Source organism: Canis lupus, chromosome 30 (assembly GCF_003254725.2).
Source record: "Canis lupus dingo isolate Sandy chromosome 30, ASM325472v2, whole genome shotgun sequence".
NCBI classification, from domain to species: Eukaryota; Metazoa; Chordata; class Mammalia; order Carnivora; family Canidae; genus Canis; species Canis lupus.
Genome location: NC_064272.1, coordinates 21,560,407 through 21,583,834, shown reverse-complemented (window position 1 = coordinate 21,583,834; position 23,428 = coordinate 21,560,407). Strand labels below are relative to the sequence as shown.

Below are 23,428 nucleotides of genomic sequence, written 5' to 3'. Positions count from 1 at the left end.
GATTCATTATCATCATGTTTTCCTGTGTATGTTTAAACACAAGTAGCCTCATCCTGGCAGTACTCCAGTCCAAACCATATGGGATAGGTCGTGGGAGCAGCCCATGGCAAGAGTGATATAGACTTTCAACAGTGAATGTCTAAAGTTCGGTTTTTTATGACCAAACATTTCTTAACGTGTCATTTGCCATTAGTTTCCAAAGCCCTAAAATAGTTATTTTTGATCACTTTATAACATTATATAGTTACTTCAATGGAAAGATTTGCTGACCATTTCATCTTTTCTAGATATCTCAACCTTCTCAAAAAGATTTTATCATGTGTTTTGTAAAAGTTTTACGATTTTAGCTTTTTTCTATTAGATCTGTCAACCATTTTGACTTAAATTTATGTTTTGTCTGAGGTAAACTGCAGTGTTTATCTTTTACCATATGATTGGATAATCCAGTTATCCCAGCACTATTTATTGAAAAGCTCACCCTTTCCCAATCACCTCTTATATCAAAAATCATTGTGTGTGTCTTTCTCTATACTCTCTTTTCCTGTCAACTGCTATATCTCTACTTATGACATCACCACACTGTCTTGTTTATGGTAGCTTTGTAAAAGTCTTGAATCAAATTATGTAATGGTTCAAATTAATTTTAGCATTTCCAAACAGATTTTAGAAAAAGTTTGTCAATATCTATCGCCCCCCCCCCCCCAAAAAAAAAACAAGTCTACTGGAATTTTTTATTTGGATTGCAGTGAATTTATAGATCAGTTTGGGATCAGTTGACATCTTAATGACAAATATTTTAATCCATGAGCATGGTATATCTCCATATTAGTTAGTTGGGTCTTCCATAATTTTTCTTAACAGTGTTTTGTAGTTTTCTTTATATATATATTTTGCTTAAATTGTCCTAAATATTTTAATACTTTGGATGCTCTTATGAATGGCATTTTAAAATATTTGTTATACAGTGTGTTTTTGCTAATATTTGTATTGATCTTGTAGTCTGCAAACATTATGTTTATAATATTATATCTAGAAGCTTATATGTAGAGTCTTTTGGATTGTATACCTGATAATCATATTGTCCATAAATAAAGTTTGATTCCGTTTCATTTTAAACATCTACTTTATTTTAGTCACCTTATTGCACTGCTAGAACCTCTAGGACAATGTTGAATAGAAATGGTAAGAGTGAATTCACTTTCCTCATTCCCAGTCTTAGAGGAAAATCATTCCTTTATTCACTTTATAGTGTGATGGTAATATTACTGTTTTCATGGATGCTATTTTCAAGCTGAGAATGTTCACTCTGTTTCTGTTTTCCTAAGAGGCTTTCAATCAATTACATGTTGTATTTTATCAAATGATTTTTCTGTTCCCATCGAAATGATCACATGATAATTCTCCTTTATTCTATTAACATGGTGAATGGCACTGATTGATTTTTGTAAGTGGAAACAAACCTTGTATTTCTGTGATAAATTCTACATGATGCATTATACTTTATGTGTTGCATGGTATTTTTATATATTGCTACACTGGATTTGCTATTTGTTAAAGACTACTGTCTATGTTAATCAGGGCTTTGGATGTGCTATTTTCTTCTAAAATCTTTTTCTGTTTTTGGTATCTGAGTAATGTAGATTTCATATGAGTTTAGACAAGTGCTCTTCTCTGTTTTCTGAAGGAATTTATTTTAAATTAATATTTCTTTAAGTGTTTCATTTACTAGTAAAACTGGGAAAGGTTTTAGTTTACAAACTTAGTTTCTTTCATTATTACAGGACTTTTCTGTTTCTTGATACAGTTTTAGTATTTTTGTCTTTGAAGGACTTTGTTCACCATTTCTACTATATTACTGAATTTGTTGGTGTAACATTGCTCATAATATTCCCCTTTCTAGAATCTGTAGCAATTATCTCTGATTCTTGATAAGGGCCCTTTGTATCTTCTTTTTTCTTGATCAGTTTAGCTAGAGGTTTAATCTTTTACTGATCTTTTCATTTGAATCAAGTTTGGCTTTATTGGTTTTTCTTTATTATTTATCAGTTTTCCATTCTGTTTCTTTCTCATCTAATAAGTATTATTTCTTTCCTTCTGCTTACCTTGGTTTTAATGTATTCTTATTTTTTAGCTCCTTAATATAGTGACTTGAAACTTTTTTCTTTTCTACTGTAAGCATTTTTAATGCTATAAATTGTCCTTTAAGCACTAGTGTAGCTACATTCCATAAATTCTTGTGTAGTGTTTTCATTATCATTCAATTAATTTTTTTCTTATTTTTCCATTCTGATACTATTCTTGATTTAGATATATCTTTTTTTTTTTAAGATTTTATTTATTTATTCATGAGAGACACAGAGAGAGAGAGAGAGCGAGAGAGAGAGAGGCAGAGACATAGGCAGAGGGAGAAGCAGGCTCCATGCAGGGAGCCTGACCTGGGACTTGATCCTGGGTCTCCAGGATCAGGCCCTGGGCTGAAGGTGGCACTAAACCACTGAGCCACCCGGGCTGCCCTGACTTAGATATATCTTGATCAATTTCCAAATAGTTGAGTATTTACAGTAGTTTGCTGTGTGGCTCAGTTGATTAAGTATCTGCCTTCAGTTCAGGTCAAGATCTCAGGGGATTGAGCTCCACATCAGCTTTCCTGCTCAGGGGAGGAGTCTGCTTCTCCCTCTTCCTCTGTCCCCTTTCTTCTCTTCCCCCCTACCCCCCCCCACCCCCGCTCCTACTCTCTCTCTTTCAAATAAATAAATAAAATCTTTTTTTAAAAAAAGAACTTGTTTACTGTGTATCTTAGTCAATGTTTCATATAAACTTGGAAAGAATGTATATTCAACTACCATTGAATGGAATGTTCTTTATCTAACAATTAGGTCCAGTTGGTTATTGTTTTTAAGACATATTTACCCTGTTCCCTCCCTTATTTCAGTTACAAAGAGGGATGCAAAAATGTCTCTCACGATTGTTAATTTTTTTTCTCTCTGATCCTGTCACGTTTTGCTTCATGTATTAAAAATATTATGTGCATAAATATGTAGGATTATTTTGTGTTTTTTGTGAATTGGTTCTTTTATTATGCTATTTCCATTTTTATTTCTGGTAATATTTTGCTTTGAAGTCTGCTTTGCCTTATATTATCATAGCCCCTCCATCTTATAATTAGTGTTTGCTTGTATGACATATCTTTTTCCATTCTTTTACTTTTAAGCATTCTAGGTCTTTATAGTTAAAGTGTTTTGTTGTTGATGATGTCATCATATACTTGTATCTTTATCATCTAGTCTGACAAGCCTTTCTTATTACTTACTTATATGGCTGCGTATACACATTATTTTGCAATTTATTTTCTTGTAGGTCTGCTGTTAATTCTCTTAGTTTTAGTTTATCTGAAAAAAAAATGTCTTTTATTGCCCTTCATTTCAAAGGGCATTTTTACTGGATAAAGAATTCTAGGTTTTCTTTCAGCATTTTAGCAATGGTGATCCATTTTCTTCTGGCTTACATAGTTTCCATTGGGAAGTTTATTGTTACTCTTGTTTGTATGTAATACATTCTTTCTTTTTCCTTCTTTGACTTCTTACAGGATTATTTATGAGTGGTTTTCTGCAGTGCTATTATAATAGCCTTAGTATGGTTTTCTTAGTTTTTGTCCTGCTTCTTTGAGCTCTTTGAGCTCTTTGAGCTCCTTACCGGTTTTCAAAAAAAATTCCTAGCCATTTAAATACTCTTCTTCATTTTCTCTTCCATCCTGGGTCTCAAACCAGGTCACTAACGTCATATTTAGTTATTATTTTCTCTTTTTGCTTCATTTTGGATGGGTTATATTTCTTTATTATCACATTTCCTAATATTTTCCACTGATGTGCCTAATCTGCTGTAATTCCCACTGAGTGAATTATCTATTGTAGATCCAAATTTTTCAGGTCTTGAAATTCCACTTGGGTGTTTTGTTTTGTTGTCTATTGCTCTTCTCATTAAATCCTTGGGCATATTTATACTTGTTTTAAAGTCTTTGTTTGCTAATTATATTATCTCTGTTTTATTTACTGATTTTTTTCATTATTGCAGTTATGGGTCATGCTTTTCTGTCTCGTGCTTATCTAGTTATTTTTAATTTAGTATTTATTTATTCATTTGTTTATAGTGTCTGAGTTTTGTTCTCTTCTTTTAAAGTGTATTAAAACTTATTTTGGCCAGCATCTAAGTTACTTACAGGATAGTTTGATCCTTTGCTGTGTTTAAGTTTTGCTGGGACAAGTCTAGGATGGCATTTACTTTTAGAATTTAGCTTTTATATTAAAATATTTCTTCTGTAGTATCTATATGCATTCCTTGGGCATTCACTGAGATCTCTCAATTCTATCTGATTAGAGTTTGAACATGTCACAGCCTGGTATAGTTCCCTGGTAGTTCTATGCTCAGCCTCTTGGAGTTTTTCTTGTACTTATACAGTTTAATATTCAGCAGTAAATTGCAAATCTACATAATGATTTGTGTAGATTTTAAAGATATTCCATATCTTCTTTTTGGTACTTTGCCTTCTTAAACACTGATCTGTGTGTAACTTTAGCATATTAGTACTGCCATGCTCTGCTTGGGTTTCTCCTCCCTGTACCACGGTTTACAAGTTGCCTTCAGATGGAATCAGGTGTTCTCTATTCAGTTTCTGAAAGCAGTTGTTGCATGTATTTTGTTCAGGCTTTTAGTTGGTGAAGCTGGAAGAGGTGCTCCAGTGTCAGGGACTCCCGTGTGGCCACATGCATAAATCTATTAATAGATATTTTAAAGATTCAGTAAAATGACTGTATAGGCCCCTTCAGTCCCCTTCATTTCCTAGTGAATTATTTTCCACTGTTCTCCACAAAAACTGCTTCTGACTTTTTAAACCAAATTTCCCAAACCCGCTTCTCTTACCATCACCAGATGATCTCACCTCCTACTTTTCTGAGAAACTATGAAGACACAGTGAAGGTATTCCACAAAATTAGCACTACTTGTTATCTCCAACTCAACAGTTGCTCACTTCTGTACCTATTCTTATATTCCTTCTCTTTACTCCAGAGAGTAGAAATACCTTTTTGCCTTTCTGAAAGTTGACTCTGAATCCCATCTCTTCCTTTTTTTTTTCCCCATCTCTTCCTATCTGAATTCATTTCATTTATTCTCTTTCTGCAGTTTTTCTCATTTTCTACTGGCCTTTTCCTGCTAATAGTTAAATGTTTAATCTTATAAGAAAAAAATCCTTTGTGAAATCCAAAACCCTTCTCTCTCTTTTTTTTTTTTCTTCTTTCTCTTTCTATTGGCTATACCTGCTTGTATTTTAAGATTCACCTAGATGTCACCACCTCTGGAATGGCATCTTTGATTGCTCAGATCTGAGTTCGATACATCATCTGTCCCATATTATCCTGTGCTTAATTACCTTTATTGGTGTTACATAGTCACCTCTGTGATAATTATAATAAGCATTTTTTATTTGTTCTTAGCCTCTTCAATGTAAGAGCATATTCTTTGGAATTTGGTCAAAACAGATGGGGATGATCAATATCTATTTGTTAAATGTGTGAATAAGTATGAACTAATCAGTTATTAAACTTTGCAATTTAAGTTATAAAGAAGTGGGGCCCCTGGGTAGCTCAGTCGGTTGTGTCTGCCTTCAGCTCAGGTCATGATCCTGGGGTCCTGGGATCGAGCTCAGTGTTGGGCTCCCTGCTCAGTGGGGAACCTGCTCTTCCCTCTCCTTCTGCTGTTCCCCTGCTTGTTTCTCTCTCTCTCTCTTTCTCTCTCTCTCTGTCAAATAAATAAATAAAATCATTAGAAATAAGTAAGTAAAATATAAAGAATTGTTGCCACCTTCAGTTTAGGCTGAGACTTTACACTTGCTAAATATTTGAATTTATTTTTTAGAATTACCTCACAGTTTGCCAGTAAAAACAGAAACTTGTTTCATTTCTTTAGAGGAAAAGAACATTTTTTTCTTTTTCTGACATTCCCCCTTTTCCCTTGTTCTACTCTACTTACATATACCTCTTTCTTCCAGCCTCTCGTATTAGGAAATAACCAGTCCAAACCACCACCACTTCTTCTCCATAGAGTACAGATGGGGAACTAAAAACGTTACTGCATAGATGCAAGAAGGATTTAAGCAAGTGAAGTGGAACCTCAACAAGCTAGAAACTAAGGAATCAGATTAGCAGTGTAGCAGAATGGTTAGAGCTGAGGCAGTAGAATGAAATAGACCTGAGTTTGAATCCTTGCCCCAGCCATTATTACCATTACTGTTTGATTTTGAACAGTTTTTACCTAACTCATTTTTGTAAAAAAGGACATAATGATAGTACCTAACGCACTGAATTGTGAATATTGAGATAATTAGTGTAAATACAGTGCCTGGCACATAGTATGCATACATGGCAGCTTTAGTTGAAGGTGTATATGTGTAAATTGACAGTGTGGATCTAATTGACTTAAATTACCATAAATTTGTTTCTAGAAGTCTAAACATTAGTCGAAGACACATTTTATATTCATCATCACAGAACATACCATTTAAGAATTAATGCTTCCCATATGGAACCACTGAGAGGATAGTATTGAATCCCTGAAACATAGTGAATGGAGGATGGAAGAGGTTGGGAATCTCCTGGCTAAAGCCATCTGAGAAGCCAGAAGGTGCATATTGTAGAACAGATGCCAATATCAACACTCCAGGCCTCTGTAGAAGCTGTTTCCTCTGTTAGCTGTGCCCTTCTCAAATTTTTCACTTGGATCACTCCTGCTTTTTCTTTTAGACTATATCTCAGAACCCTCTTCAGGAAGTTTTTTTATCTACTAGGAATGCATTTAGATAACAGAAAACCCAAATTATTGGTGGCTTACCAAAATAAGAGTTTGTGTTCTCTAACAAGTCAGAAATTAGGTATTCTAGAGTGGTGCAGTAACTCAACAATGTCACCAGAGTCCTAGGCTCTTTTTGTTGTGCTGTCTCTTTCCACTCACATCATTGATGGCTGCTACACTTATGTGCCTTTGTCCAAATGGTGAGGCAGGAAGAAGGGAGGAAGGGCAAGATTCTTCTAGAGAAGCTCTGTATTTTAGGATACTTACTTCCATTCTGAAAACTTACTTCAGGAACTTCAGCCTCCAGAGTAATGTCACTTGGGTACTCCTGGCTCTAAGAGAAACTAGAACGTGGAGGGGTTTTATGTTTTGTAGCCTTTATACCAAATGAAGACAAAGAAGGCGGTTAGCATTATATATGTATATTTACACACATACATACACATACAAGTTCATCCCATCTGCCTTACCTTCTCATGTTAAGAGCCCCTGCTTTCATGCACCACATAAAATGTTCTGTACTCCTATTAAAGCTCTTACCACATAGTATGCTAATCACCAGATTAATCTGTTTTATTCTCCAAAAATAAGCTTTTGGAAGTAAAGACTGTCCTGTGGTCTTTATTATCCTCAGTGTTTAGCACAGTGTCTAGTATGTGGAATATACTCAGTAAACACTTGCTGAATGATTATTCACAAATAGTAATTATCAAAAAAAATGTATAGTATGCATATAATATCTCCAGAGAGTTTCTTTGTTTTTTGTTGTTGTTGTTGTTAGTATTTATTACCATATGCCAGACAAGTGCTTTACATAGTCAGTCCTCATAATTTGCCTATGAGGTTAATCTGTTTTCATCTTCATTTTCCAGATAAAGAAGGAGGCTTAGAGGTTAAGTAATTTATCCAAGGTCATAAAACATGATAATTGGTAGAATTAGGCTTTTAATCTAGGTAGTCTGACTCCAGAGCCCAGGCATTTAAAAACTGTGATACACTATATCATTTTTTAAGTATCTAAAATATGAGTTTATATGTGCATTTTTGAAATTCTGTTTATTATAATCCAGAAAATGTTTCTAAAAAAAATTTCTAACTTTAAAATAAATCTGAATAAAAATATTAAAAACTGACTTCATTATTTCACTGAATTTTAGTAATCAGTGTTTGTAAATGCGGTTTATTTTTTGCATGCAGGTTGTTTGAATGCCATTTAAAGAACTCATAATATGCTACTAAAACAAAAGCTAAAATTATTCTAATTATTTTAAATCACCTACAGTTGTCAAGACTGTGCCACTATGAAATATAGAAGTGAAAAAATATAAAATTGTATCTGCTATTTTTATATTTTTAAAGCCTAGTGTTTTGCCTGTTCATCAGTAAAGACAAATAAAAATATTTGTAGAGGTATAACTGTGAATAAAGCTTTTTTGTTAATGTTTTAATACTTTTACAGTAGGAACCATTCATTTTTACTTAATTTTATTTATTTTTTTTCATTTTTACTTAATTTTAATAAATATATCTTAAACTAAATTTCTCATAAGTTATAATACTTTCAGATCTATTATGTCATTATACGTTTGTATAGCCGATCCAATTATGTTTTTTATAACCATTTTAATAGTTGAGGCAAAATCTTATACCCTTGGTATACCCAATACCAGAGTATTAGTTAGACCACAGCAGAATTTGAAAGCTGCTAAGTCCATATTGCTTAGTTACCTTGCCTTATTAGTTCAGTTAAATGGGACTACATGACAGGTGTAGGAAGGCCTAAAATGTGAGAGAAATGACCATGAATGTTTGGTTTAGAAGAGGTCTGGTTTGGTTAGAGTCAAACACAGCAGCATGGGAAATAATAAATAGTTCATGTTTCCCAAAACATGGTCCTTGGAAGAATAGTTTCATAGGATGTCAAAATGTTATGCAAAAAGTTCCAGAAGTCAAAAATGTTTCATGAACTTTGGATTAAAAAGTGTCTTAAGGGCTATTAATACACTATTATATTTATCATGAATCTTAAGTATTCAGTTTGTTTTTCCATATAAAACTTTTTTTTCCATCATAAAACTTATCTTGAAACCTGTTTTCTAGGCCACCCTATTGAGGAAATGATTGGTACAATCTATAGGGCAGATTTCTAGAATAAAGAGAAATGATTTCTCATATGTTATTATTCAGAACTACCAGGATATTGAGAACTTCCTATTTATTGTTACTATGTTCCACCAGGAAGCAATATTTCCACCAGTTCTAATGTTCAGGGCCCCTAAATAATTAGTTCTGCTTTGGAATTATTAGAATTAATAATTAAAAGGGGGTAGGGAAGACTGTATATTTTGTTTCTGTTAGGAAAGGGTAATATAAATATTAAACAACATTGTTGGAAAATCAGTTGAAATCAAGAAGAAAAATACATATGTCTCATAGACTAGGCAATTCATCAGCAATCAAAGCAAGAATCTAAGGGTAAGATTAGAGAACCTTTGCTTACCTTTCTTTCCATTAGTTTGAGAGATAAAAAGGCTTAAAACTAAGAATAAGGGAGGGTATTTTAAATCCATTTGAATCCATATTTTAAACCTCTCAGGAGGAGTATATGGCCTAACTCCTAGGGTTCTCTAACTGATCAGCATTCCAAGAAAGGACTTTTAAGTATTGCCAGCTACTTCTAGGTCTAAAAAAATGCTGCACAGATTGGCCCTTTTGGGTGACTTAGCATAGCCCAATAAACCACTGTTTCACAGAGCATGCTATGCTCTGCACTTAGGTCAAGTAAACTCACCTGGGCAAACAGCTGACATGTCTACAGTTCCTGGTCATAGATCAGTCTGTGGGTTTCCTGACTTAAGTCAGCTTTACTAGGATAGGGTTTATTCATGAAAGTTGACCAAAAGAAGACTTCGTAGGATTATCATTAGGAAGGAGAAGTGGAAAGTGATGTGGAATTGCCAGAATACTATTCCTTTTGGAGGGCTAGAGAAACCTGAAACTAGGTGACAGATACTATCATTTAGGTTATTCAAGTAGTGAGGCAGGTAGGTTACCTCCAGGGGAGAACTCTCAGGAGGGTCCTATTGCAAGGGAATATAGTAGGAAACTTGAAAAGGTGAACTTGTGTTGAATCTGTATTAATTGTATCCTAGGTTCTGAATATTGATTCACTAATCCTTTAGAGACTCTGCTCTCTATCTCCCACTCCCATTAGAATAGTGTTTGTCCTCCCTAGGGAAATGAACAAAAATTAACAGCCTAGGGATACGTGGGTGGCTTAGTTGGTTGAATGGTCGGCTCTTGATTTCGGCGCAGGTCGTGATCTCAGGGTCCTGGGATCTGCTCACATTGGGCCTAAGGCTCAGCATGGAGTCTGCTTTGGGATTCCTTCTCCCCCTCTGCCTCCTCCTCTCCCCCTGCTTGCCCTTGACCCTGTAGACCAGAAGAATGACTCTAGAGACCCACAGGCTGCATCTCTTCCACAGAGGTGTTTTGTTTGGCCCACATTGACATTTTTAAATTTTCAAATTGGTTGCCATATTTCAAAATTGAGAGAGTTTGCAGAAAAAAAGTTGTGTGTTTGATCTCTCTTCAAACTTTAGGACACTTAAGTCCTTACTTCCATATGACAACTGTTGGCTGTGCCTATGTAGCAACTACTCTTTCAAACATGGCATATACTCTCCAGTCTTCTCAGTCCTCACCAGACTTTTAACTCTTCAACACAGATATTTTTCTTCCCTGTAGTCTATAATTTAATCATTTGGATTACCTGTCTGGCATTTGAGTTTGACCTCTGTGTTAGATTCTTAGAGGCAGGGTTCTTCTGAAAGTCATTCTTTACAGGGTTGAGGGAGCCATAATAGTAAGTATGAGGATGAGAAGATAGGCTCTTTTTATCTCTTAATAATGTGGACGCTCTTTACTGTCAGTTCTTGCCCTGGCTGGCCATTACAAAAACTAGTCAATAGAAAGCAAAAGTAAGGTAAAACAAGAATTATGATAGCCCTTTTGAGAGTCTTTCCCATTGGTTAGCCATCGTGTGATTTTTATCTTATTTCCCAGTGAAACCTTCCTTGACCACTCTAGTTTAAGGTGTATCCCTTCCCGACACTTTTTCTTCATAGTATTTATCTTAATCATATAACATATGTTTTACTTCTAATTTCGTTGATTGTCTCTCTCCTGGTATTAAAATTTAAGCTCATGCCTAAAGCATAGTAAACACTCAGTAATGGATGAAAGAATGAATATTCTCATTTAATTTTTAAACTTTTCAAGTCTGTCCCATGGTTAAAATCTTAGGTTAGAAGAAATTACTTCAGTATGCCTACTGCTGCAATGATTGGACAGGAGCTAAAAGATAGGTGAAACGTTAGAGTATGATATATCTGCTTCCTGAGAACCAGACTAATGATGTTAGAGTAGGACTTTCTAAGATAGAAAGATGCAGCCTCCTTATTGCTAAGCCCTTGAAACCAAACCAGTATATTTTAAAGCACATTCATTAAAATGACCACTGTTAGATACGATTAGATGTTTAGATGTCCATAACAATCTCTTTAACTTTTTTCTTTCATAATTTAATCACTTCTAATTATATGTGCAGAACTTTCCTAATATATTATACAGAATCTATTCAAATACCTTACTTAACCTGCCTTGGTATATAAATTTTCCAGTGCTTACACTGCAGCCCTTCAGGGTTTCTTGATGTCAGAGGTTCTCTCGGCTTGCTGGTAGTTGAGGCAAGCTGAAAGGGGTTTTTTGTTAGTTTGTTTTCAGATGGTCATGGATTCTTTGGATCACCCAGCAGAATTTTAAAAAATTGTAAAAAGCAAAATTTGGGTTTCATTTTTCTTAAACTGTCCCCCTAGTAATTGGTATCTTTCAAATGGACTCATATCACATTCCTAATCTCAGCAGAATATTTTAAGCAAAATTAAACCATTTTCATTTTATATCTTATTCAATAGGTTTACAAATAGAATAAATTCTCACAATAATACAAGTATAATAAAAATTACTCTCTCTGTTTGATTTATATTTTCTAGAACTGAGAATAGAAAAATAACTTCCTCTTACATAGTTTATAGCAGGTAGCTCAAAAGAAAATCACACCCCACCCCCACTGCCCACCATGATTCTATGAAAGCAAGTTAGGAAAGTGAAAATTAACAATTCTAAGCAATAGGCATTGAAAACTAGAGTCCTCATACCTTGACCTTTTTCTCTATCTTCCTTATTCAATCCTGTGGGAGGACAGCTTTCACAACTGGTGGGGCCTGAGAGAATGTAATGTCAGGTATGTTGATTGTTTCCATAAATTAAAAAAGGCTATAGAATAAGGTTCTACTTACACCCCCCCCCCCTTTTAGTCCTTCTGTCAGTGATGCTGGTGAAGAAAGAGGCCTTCTTAGTACTGTGTTCCTGAATCGGTATCATCTGAGGGGGAAATATTTAATTTTTTTTAATTTTATTTTTGTAGTTTATAAAATCAAATACAGATTCAAGCATGACTATCCTACCAGTGTAGATATTTTCCCTCCCTACATGATTAACTGAAGAAACAGTCAGACTGGAAAATTTAGGTTTCTAGATTTTAGGCTGACTGTTTTACATACAAATTTAAATTAAAACTTTTTAAAAAGAACTTTTCTGATACCAGATTGAAAAGTAAAGTTTAAAGAACTAATTATGGACATGATACTTTGGTTGGTCGTCATCTACCAGAACTCAGTCATTGTCAACCTAGCCAGTTATTTGAAGGGTATATATACATCCTAATAAAAGAGTGTCTGTCTGCTTTTTCTGGAAATAAAGATAATGATCTTCAGATGTCAATTCAACATCACGGATTTCCTTGAAAGCTTCACAGTTAAGCCCTCAATTCGTTATGGTCTTTGTAAGTATCAGCCCTCACCCAGTCTTGTGACCTTATTTAAAAAAAAAAAAAAAAAAAACACACACAACCCTCAGTAACACCTGAGAGGGAAGTCTCATAACAGGAAACACATCACCACAGTGAAACTTATTTCAAACAAAAGAAATTCCTTTTTATTAACATTTGAGGAATTATAGAGTAAACCCAATTCAGGATGGTTCCTAAGAACAGGAACAGATCTCTCCATTCAATCTACGTTGTAACTATATTCCATGGCAGTAAATACTGGGAGTATATTACCTTACCATCTGTTTGAAGGGCTTCAAGTTCTGGTAATCAGACATTTGAAATTCACCCGGGCCCTAAGCAATCCATCTCGTTTGTATTGATAGTTGAGAGGCAGATGTCCTGAGCATACAAGCAGAAATGCTAAAAGTAAACTCAGTTTTTGAAATATAGAATATTATTTCAAGTATTTTTTATGACAGAAGACAAGTAGAAATTTACACATTTTGTTCCACGTCCAACCTAGGAAAAGCTTTTATTTCTGACCTATTCTGCCTAAATTGATTTCTTTCTCTCTGGTAGCACAGTGGTTATCAGAAGTAATTTCTAACTTCTGTTTCATCTTGATGGCTTAGGAGGGAATAGTATCCACCTTTTTCTGCATTAACTCTGTGGAAAGTCACTGCTAGCAGAACATTGTCTTCAGTAACTTAAGGGCAAGTATGATGCTCACATATGAAATCTAGGAGCCTTGTTCTTATGTTGTACCTCCCAAGCAAGTGGAGGTCACCAAGGTAAAATATTTCCTACATTTCTTAAGACATCTTGCTTTTTCAAATAAAAGATTATACACTTGTTGATAGAATTTGATAATAAACTCTTCTACCAAAATCTTTTAAGCAATTACATATTTCAGAATAATCTCTATATAGTAATATTTATCATAGATATTTTATAAATTGCTTTTAATCCTCACAAAAATTTTGTGAGCATTTTATAACAGTTTTACAAATTAGCTTGAATAGCTTCCTAATATCATGAAGCTAATAAGTGCAAATCTTGAATTCTACTCTTAAGTAAGCCTTCAATTAATTCTATATTCTGCACCTTACTACGTATCTTACTGCTTTAGAGAGATTAGATTTGAAGGGTCAGTCTATCAAGCTCAAGTAGCAGCTGTTTAATTCACTTATATAGGTCATATATTCATAATAGTTCTTTATCAATAGGAAACTTACCTGTTAAACTCAGATTTATAAAAGTTCTATCAAAGCTGCTTTATTACTATGTTAATCACTGGGTAATATTTTTATATGAAAAATCTCTGACACAATTTCAAGAAGGATCAGTGAATCATACATTTTGCAATATTACTCTCAAGGATAAATTGTTGATTTTTTCAAAATTAAATTTTCCACCTTAGTGAAAGGTGTTTTTAAATAGTGAAAGTAAAAATGGCATTCTAACCTGCAAGTAAACAAGAATCCCATAATAGATGTGGCATGAAAAATTCCAAGGGAATTGGTGAATTACTCAAATTATGGACAACTATCTAATCTTTTGGGAAATTTTTAATTAGAACCCTGTTTTATAGAAAAACAAATTCCAGAGGAATTAAACACCTAAATGTGAAAAAGAGAGCTTTAAAAAGAAAACAAGGGGGGGTGGCTTTATGACATAGGGATAGGGAAGAATTTCAAAACACACAAAAAACACAGATTATAAATGAAAAGATTGATATATTTGACATGCAGGAAATTAAAAACTTCTCTACATCAACAACTCCAAAAACAAAATGAAAAGATGAGGTACAACTAGGAGAATGTAATAGCACGTATAGCCAATGGAGGATTGATACATAGGCTACATGATAAATACTCTCATTTTTAAATGTGTGATTCCTTGAACAGTGATTCTTTAGATGAGATTCTCTGACTACCAGTATCAGCATCACTGGGAACAAACGTATTAGAAATCAGGATTCTCTAGCCCCTACTTAAGACCCTACTGAATCAGAAACTCTGGAGGTGGGATTATGCAGTCTTCAACAGGCTCTCCAGGTGATTCCTCTGCATGCTAAAATTTGTTAGCCATTGTATTATAGTAAATTCAAATGATAAATAGTAGGGAAAGATAGCCTTATCTTCAACTAGAAAATGTAAGACTGTGAAGTATTTTTTCATACCAATAGGGTAGCTAACTAACATTTAATCTTAAGTTTTAACAAGGATGTAGAAAAATTATAGTTTTGCTGTTGGAAATATAAATTGGCAGAACAGTTTCAGAGAGTAATTTGGAAATACCCAATAAAGTTGAAGATGTGCATCCTCTATGACCAAGTATTTCTATTTTTAAAACCATAGGAAAAAAAAACTCTTGCACAGAGATACAGCAGTCACAAATAAAGAGTTTCCATTGTAGCACTATTTGAAACCATGAAACTATGATAACTCTCAGTAAAGAATGAATAAACTAGTTTTAATCCATGCAACTATTGTATAATCTGTTTAAAGTCAATGAATTTGCAAATATGGCAAAAGTATCTTTTAAATATGAATAGTGGTGCGTGTGTACCTACTTCCTGTACTTTGTTTGAAATACTTTATAATTTTAAATTTCAAAAATTAAATGGGATATTACAATATTAAAAGGATACCCATCTGGCTCTGTCTTATTTTTCAGGATTCTGTTTCAAAAGGTGATTGGGTTTGGGACGACTTTGTGGCTCAGTGGTTGAGTGGCCAGCTCTTGATTTTGGCTTAGGTCATGATCTTAGGGTCCTAAAATTGAGCCCCACATCAGGCTCAGTGCACTCAGCGGGGAGTCTGCTTGAGGGTTCTCTCTCTCCCTCCCTCTGCTCTCCCTTCAATTTGCTTGCTGTCACACTAAGTAAATAAATCTTAAAAAAAAAAAAAAAGGTGATTAAGTTTGGACAGATCAGAATCTTGAATCTAGTTGAGGGAGGAAGTATAACCAGACACTGAAAATCATTTTTTGAACACTAAATGCAAAAAACCCCCCAGGAAATGCAAATTAATTGAGTATCAATTCTTGAAAAATTGCTCTGGCCCAAAGTAGAGGGACAAATAGGCATATTCTAAAATCATGTGTCCAAAATTATTAGAGATGAATTTTTAAGTAGTTTTTTATTTGTTTTGGGGTTTGTTTTGTTTTTTAAGGAAGGTACAGTGGGAGAGAGAGAATCTTAAGCAGGCTCCATGCCCAGCTCTGAGCCCCACACAGGGCTTGATTGCACAACTCTGAGATCATGACATGAGCTGAAATCAAAGGTCAGACACTGAACTAAGCTACCCATGTGTGCTAATAAGTAGGGTTTCTCTTGTTTTTGTTTGTTTGTTTGTTTGTTTTTTCAGACTTAAAAGTTAAGTGGCAGCATGAAGGCTATATATTCTAAAGTGGTGCCTCTCAACCTTTTCTTTTTTTAGCTTGTATTGCATTTTAATAAATATAAATATCTTATATTCATGGTTAATTATCTGAAATTTCACAATAAGTTAAATACTATTTTAAATAAATGACTGAATAAAAGATACTGTGATTACAGAGAAGAATCCTTTTCACTTCCTCACATTTTTATCTACATCTAGAAAAGAGATCTTCGGTTCTCTCAGAAATGCTAGAGGGAAAAGTCTAACCTTCTAAATTAATCAAGATGGGCTAGACTGTGTTGCCATAACAAAGTAAGCCTGAAATACCAGTGGCATAACCAAAAAATTTTCTTTTATTCACATTATATGTATAGCACAAATCATTGGAAGCTCTTGCTCCACATAGTCCCTTGGGAACCTACATTGAGACACTGGCATGTTGTAGATTCACCATGACATACAAGGTGCACAAAGAGAGAAAAAGAATGGATTGTTGATTCTTAATTATGCTGAGAAATGAAATATATCATTTGTGCTCCATTCATGTGGCCCTAAAGTAACTACAAAGGAAACAGAAATGTCAGTGAGCAAATGGAATATTGATGAGCACTGTCTCTGCTCCATGTTCTCTTTACTGCATTCCTTGCACCTCATATAAGGAATTAGATAGCTCCATGTTACTAATTCATGGTGTGAATGAATATACTTTATCAGCCAAAACTTCAGAAGGGAAGGGAATTTTCCCTTCTCAATGGTAGGACTCAAATACCAAACTCTACCTTAAACCTTCAGAAGTAACTTGATTTTGTATATCTTACATTATACCTTTTTTTTTCCCCCTCTGGCTCACATGATATCAAATTGAATGCTGAATCTGATTGTTTACTACAGGCTTTTCTGTTCAGGATGTGAAAGATCAAAGCACTAACTAGGTCATGTGCAAAATTAAGTTTAAAGTGGTTTCCTGGAAGGTTTTTGACACCTAAATCAAACTTTAGTTCAAAGATTTCTTTTTGTACGTCTTCTTACAAAGATTGAAATGTGTTAGAGAAAAGTCCTCATAAGCTTTGAGGTACCAGGGTGGCTCAGTCAAGTGTCTGACTCTTGGTTTCTTCTCAGGTCATGATCTCAGGGTTGTGAGATCGAGCCCCGTGTTGAGCTCCATGCTGGGTGTGGAGCGTGCTTGAGATATTCTCTCTCCTGCCCTCTCTCCCTCTCTTAAAAAAAAAAAAAAAATTAGAAGAGATCTTCAACCAAAATAGTAGGAAATTATCATTGTAGTTCATTCAATTAACTAGTATTATTTGAGGTTTCCCCTAAACTTGAAATCGGTTTCAATAACTTTGCTTTGAGAACTTAACTTCTTCTTATATGGGTTCTTTTGATAACATAATCTATTTTGGATTTAATATGTTAGGCATTGTTGAGATTAAGTGGGTGATATTAGTAATATTCAACAGGAAGTATTTTAGGAACTAAATTTAAGATTTAAGTGGAAAGAGGTTGGAGGTAGGGAAACCAGCTAGTGCACTTTTTAGTAATTAAGAATTTTTCTAAGTTCCTTAATGTCCAGGACTATTGTGTTGTTCATCTGTGTATTTCCAATCTTTGTAGGTTCATTGTGAGTTTGTAATTATTGTAAATCATCTGTGGAACATGTCAGGAAATAACATTAATGAATAAATAAGCGAGTAAATGAGTTCTTCTTTACTGTTATAAGAAAGACAGCTAAAGACCTAGATTTAAATTGTGACAGGAGGGATCCCTGGGTGGCGCAGTGGTTTGGCGCCTGCCTTTGGCCCAGGGCGTGATCCTGGAGATCCGGGATCGAATCCCACGTCGGGCTCCCGGTGCATGGAGCCTGCTTCTCCCTCTGCCTGTGTCTCTGCCTCTCCCTCTCTCTCTGTGTGACTATCATAAATAAAAAAAAAATAAAATAAAATAAAAAAAAAAATAAATTGTGACAGGAAAAATAAAGAGCCTGGAAGAATATGGGGGAAAGAGTTAAGAGGGCTAAAAAAAGGATAAAGTGGAGTGTGTGATGAACAAAATTAAGCATACTCCAAAACAACATTGGGGAACTGGAGAAAAGATATTAAGTAGCAGTTGGCAAAGAAAATGTCTATTTGTGTTTTGTTTGTTTTTTTGAGAGGAGAATTATTCAGGATATTGCTCCATGCAAGGAGCCTGATGTGGGACTCGATCTCAGGTTTCCAGGATCACATCCTGGGCTGAAGGCGGTGCTAAACCTGCTGAGCCACCCAGGCTGCTCTTGTCCACGTTTTCAGTTGCAGTGGTGTTTTGCTTGAAGTAGGCCACCAGAATTTCACTATATTTTTACTATAACAGGGTTTGTGGCACTCTTAAAGCTACTCTGTGGCAAACTAAGCTGGGAAAGAAAGTTATACAGTCTTCTTCATAGCAGAAATTATTTTAAAGGATAGGTTTAGAGACAAAAGGATATAGTTGCAGAACAATTACAGATATCCTTACAAGTTGGTTCTCCAGATAGCAGCCACTGCTGCAACTCTGAATAATGACATCTGCATAGTGTGGAAAGGGTTGTTGGTAGTAATTCATATTTTTAAACTTTAGTTCTGTCTCCATGTGACAGTAGCATCATTAGTCATGTGTTTTTGGTTTTTGAGAATTAGAAAAGGATCACAGAAATCATCTTACCCATTTTAACAGTTGTAAGGAAAATTTGCCAGAGCACCGAACTTCGTAGCCCGTTAAATGATTAGGCTAAGACTAACTAATGAATATGCTTTTTACTTCTAGTCTCATACTTTACCTGTGATACTGTGCAATCCTCCTTCTCAAATATGCAGTCCTCCTTTTTGAAATGTGATTAAAGCTGAGAAATTTTTCTCTAAGCATTGGTTTTATTCATATCTAGAATATAAGAATTAATAGGAAAGTACCATTTTCTCTGAATAACTTTTTATGTGCAATAAATTTACCAAACAACTTAACTATTACTTTATTGATGAGAAAAAAAAAAAAAACTAAATTTTTGCTTTGGTAGGTGATTCATTCCATCTGGTTTAAATTTAAACAGTGTTTTTTAATTATCATTTTCTTATTAAAATATAGTTGATACACATGTTGCATTAGTTTCAGGTATAGGACATAGTGCTTCAACAATTTCTATACATTATGCTCTGCACACAAGTGTAGTTACCATTTGTCACCATACAATGCTATTAAAATGCCATGACTATATTCCCTATGCTATACCTTTCATCCCTATGACTTATTCATTCCATAACTGGAAGTTTGTATCTCCATTTCCCTTTACCCATTTTGCCTATCCCCCATTCCCTCCCTTATAGCAGCCACCAGTTTGTTCTCTGTACTTATGGGTCTGTTTCTACTCTTTTTTGTTTTATTTTTTTAGAGTATACATATGAGTGAAATCACATGGTATTTCTCTTTGTGATTTTTTTTTTTTCTGACTGACTTATTTCACTTAGCTTAATACCCTCTAGGTCCATCCATGTTGTTGCAAATGGTAAGATGTCATTCTTTTTTATAGCTGAATAATATTCCATTGTATATCTATCCCACACCCTTTTTTATCCAATTCACCTATCACTGGACACTTAAATTGCTTCCATATCTTCACTATTATAAATAATGCTGCAATAACCATAGGGATGCATATATCTTTTTGAATTTATGGTTCCATTTTACTTGGGTAAATATTCAGTAGTGGAATTACTAGATCATATAGTATTTCTATCTTTAATTTTTTGAGAAACTCCATAGTGTTTTCCACAATGGCTGCACCAATTTACATTTCCTACCAGCAGTACACAGGTGTTAGTAAATTTTGTTGAGGATAAACAATTGTTTTAAAAATGATGTCTTCTTTTTAATCTTTTGTAATCAGAAAGAAGTTGAGAATTTTACAGACCTGGAGAAACTCTACCTCTACCTTCAGCTGCCTTCTGGTCTCAGCAATGGAGAGAAAAGGTATATCTCTCTTCTTGCTTTTCCCTTAATTACAGTGTTAATAGGACATACTTAAAGTATGTGTGTCATGGTTGTTAATGTTGTGTGCTATTCCTAAAATCATCAGAAAACAGAATGGCAAAATAATAGATCTTTTTACTCTTTGATCATATTTGGTTAAGTGTTTACTTATAGTTTTTGCTGATTCATTTGTACATCTGGGTAAATGCTATGAAATACAATTTGGGTTATGTTTTTTAAACAGATGTATTTATGTAGTATGAGGGATTGTGAAAATTGAATTGAAAAGCAGAAAATAAATAGATGGGTATTGTAAGCAATGAAGATGCAGGAGTTGTTTTAGTTACTTCTATGTGAACAGATCACAATATTTTTTAAAATTGCGTATATGAAACATGAATGTATTATAAATATACGATACTTTAAGTGTGTTTGGGCATAGTCCTGTATTTTCATTACTAAAAACATTTAATAGTCTCATATAGAAAATAGTTGTTAGCTCATGCATTCTATTAAAAGTTTCTTCATCCTTTTAAGTATTTCTCAAAGTTCATTTCACTCATTCATGTACATTATACTTAAAATTCAGTTACTTTAAAATTGTGTATAGAAAGAAGTGGCATGAAAATTCTGTTAACTTTTACCTCTTCTTCCTCAAACCAAATTTTATAGCCATTTTAATAATTTTTTTGCTCTAAAAACTCAGTATCTTTGGAATTAAATAAATTAAATAAATTGTTATAGTTAGCTGGGATGAATGTCAGAATCAAAAAAGGAACTTCCCTCATGTTATCTTGAGTGTACCATTTTATGGATTTAGTTTTTATAAATGATGCTACCATATAGTAAAAACTTAGGATGTTTAGTAGAAATATTGGCCTGGGGAGGGGAGCCAGTTACAAGAAGGACTGTAGGAGGAGATTTGTCCTCTCAAGATCTCTCTGGTGTGATTTGTATTCTGGCACATGAAGTGCTTAATAAGATTTCAGAGTAGTTACTTGAAAATGCTAATAAGCAAATAGAAAATATTTTTTTCCATAACTTTAACAGTTTGATGATTTGGCAAGTTTAGGCAAATGAATAGGCAAGTAAGTGAACAAATACCCACTTAGGGATCATTTTCACCAAAACAAATACCTATGCTGTCAGTACTCCATCACCTCTGCCACTGTAGAGACCATCCGGAGGGATGGAACAGGGCAGTAATTTCAGTCAGTCACTAGCTGTGGAAGATGACTCACAACCCCAAATGGACAATTGGTATATAGATAACTGGGCATCTGCTGTATGGCTTTAGTTTGGTCATTAATAGTGTGTTTACATGCAATTCTTTACTAGAACTTAAAGTCCTGGCTCAAAAATTATCAATTGCTGGCCAGTTCAGCTAAAACATGTTTTTGTTTTACAATCAGTGATCAGAATGCCGTGTCATCTAGTCGGGCACAGCAAATGCATGCCTTTTCCTGGATTCGAAATACCCTAGAAGAACATCCTGAGACTTCATTGCCCAAACAGGAAGTCTATGATGAGTACAAGTAAGTAAAATGTGCATATATTAGGCATGCTGAGGTGTTACAGAGCTTAAGTACTACACACGGCTATAGTGATTTGTTTTAAAATTGGTGAATGTCATGCTAGTATATGGGAGTTTACCTTAGAGATTTCCAAGATGCTTTCCATCTCTATCTAAGCTTCTCTGGTAGCAAATATCATAAAAGATAGGATTATTGAATAAAAGGATTTCTCTAAAGTTCTTCTGGATGATAGGAGGGATGTTTGAGGGTAGAATGATAATGGTATAGGATTGCTGAATAAAAGGGTTCCTATAGAGTTCTTAAGGGTGAAAGGAAGAGTGTGTCTCGAGTTAGAAGAACAGTGGAAGGTAATAAATAAGTTAATGTGTAAGCAAAAATGAAAACATGTTTTTCATTTAGACTTCTTAAGGGACGTTTTCATATGTCCAAAACTTTTCTAATCCTTTTCTACACCAATGAAAAAAGGGGTAAGTTTTTGGAATATTGTGAATTACTTATTCATGAATGAGGAAGTTGAGTGGCTTATACAAATTAGACACTCAAATAATGTTGATTGTACAGATAATTTATTTAAGTATAGGAAACAAAAATATAGAGACTAATGGGCCTTTCTGGATAAAGACAATTTAATAATTGCTAAGTCTGGTTTTGTTTAACACTTCTGTAATTGATACAGAAGACAGAATTTATTATGGCAGAGTAAATAAAACCAACATTTTCAGGGTATTTAAATGTCAAATCAGCAAGCATTCGTGTGTTGTACTTACACAATTTGAAAGAAAAGTGTCAAATAAATGCTGTTTGTTAATCAGTATAAAATGACACGAAGGGACTACACTTACTGAGATTTTAGTATATAGAAAGAAAACTTCTACTTTCATTGAAAATTGTGATTCCCTCATCTTAAGAAACATAATGGACCTGGAGAAAAACTAGAGAAAAATGTCTGAAATGATCAAGGGAACAAAGTTAAACTGAAGAGCTTTAGACGTTTTTTTCTTTAAGAAAATTAAAGCTAAGAGTGCATATGACCCAAGTCTATAAAGTTCATTCTCTTAATTTATAATAATCTATAGAGTATCTACTATGTGCCATACCCTGTATTAAGTTCTGAGGATATAATAAGACACAGCCCCTTCCATTCATGAAAAAATAAGTATGTATTTATAGTAAGTATTAGTTTTTCACTAAATTCAATTAATTAAAATAGAGATAACCCTATAAAACTACAAAGAAGCAAATATTAACTCATTAAAAGGTTGTTAATATCAGTAAACATGTGATAGGTTGAAGAAACTCTGGACTGAGGATCCACAGACTAGATTCTGTCATTAAATTTGTGACTTGGACAAGTGTTTTAACCACTGTTTTTTTTTATACATTGTCTATAAAGTGAGACAATTGAAGAGGTAATGTAATGCATTTCTTAAAGCTCTAAAATTCTAAAAGTTGTCTGAAGTAGAAAATGTTGAGGAACAAGTAATCCAAAGATGTCCTGGTGGTTTTCCAAAAGGCAAACTGGACAAATTAATGTATGACATTTTCATAATGAATTAAGAGAACTCAAGATATCATATATTTTTTGAAATGGTGTCTTTCCACTATAGAACCCTTTGCATCATCATTAGAGACAGTACCCTATCTTTGTGGAAGTGTGACTCTGGCCTATTAAAGCAGTCCTTATGTTCCTAAAGGTTTCCTGCCTTTGACAAAGAATTGTTACATTTTTCTATCAAATCATTTTCTGAGATTCCCATAAACTCTCATAATTCTTTTCATATGAAAAGTTACAG

General features: G+C 34.1%; 1 protein-coding gene across 3 annotated transcripts in view; it reads left to right on the top strand.

Annotated features, from left to right (window-relative positions):
• Positions 1 to 23,428, top strand: part of RFX7 (regulatory factor X7) — a 132,947-nt gene that overhangs the window by 60,342 nt on the left and 49,177 nt on the right. For all 3 annotated transcript variants that reach the window (XM_049104101.1, XM_049104100.1, XM_049104102.1), the window contains exons 4-5: positions 20,018 to 20,100; positions 21,513 to 21,635. In XM_049104101.1, the coding sequence (XP_048960058.1) occupies positions 20,018 to 20,100; positions 21,513 to 21,635 (206 nt within the window). The remainder of the gene's footprint in view (positions 1 to 20,017; positions 20,101 to 21,512; positions 21,636 to 23,428) is intronic.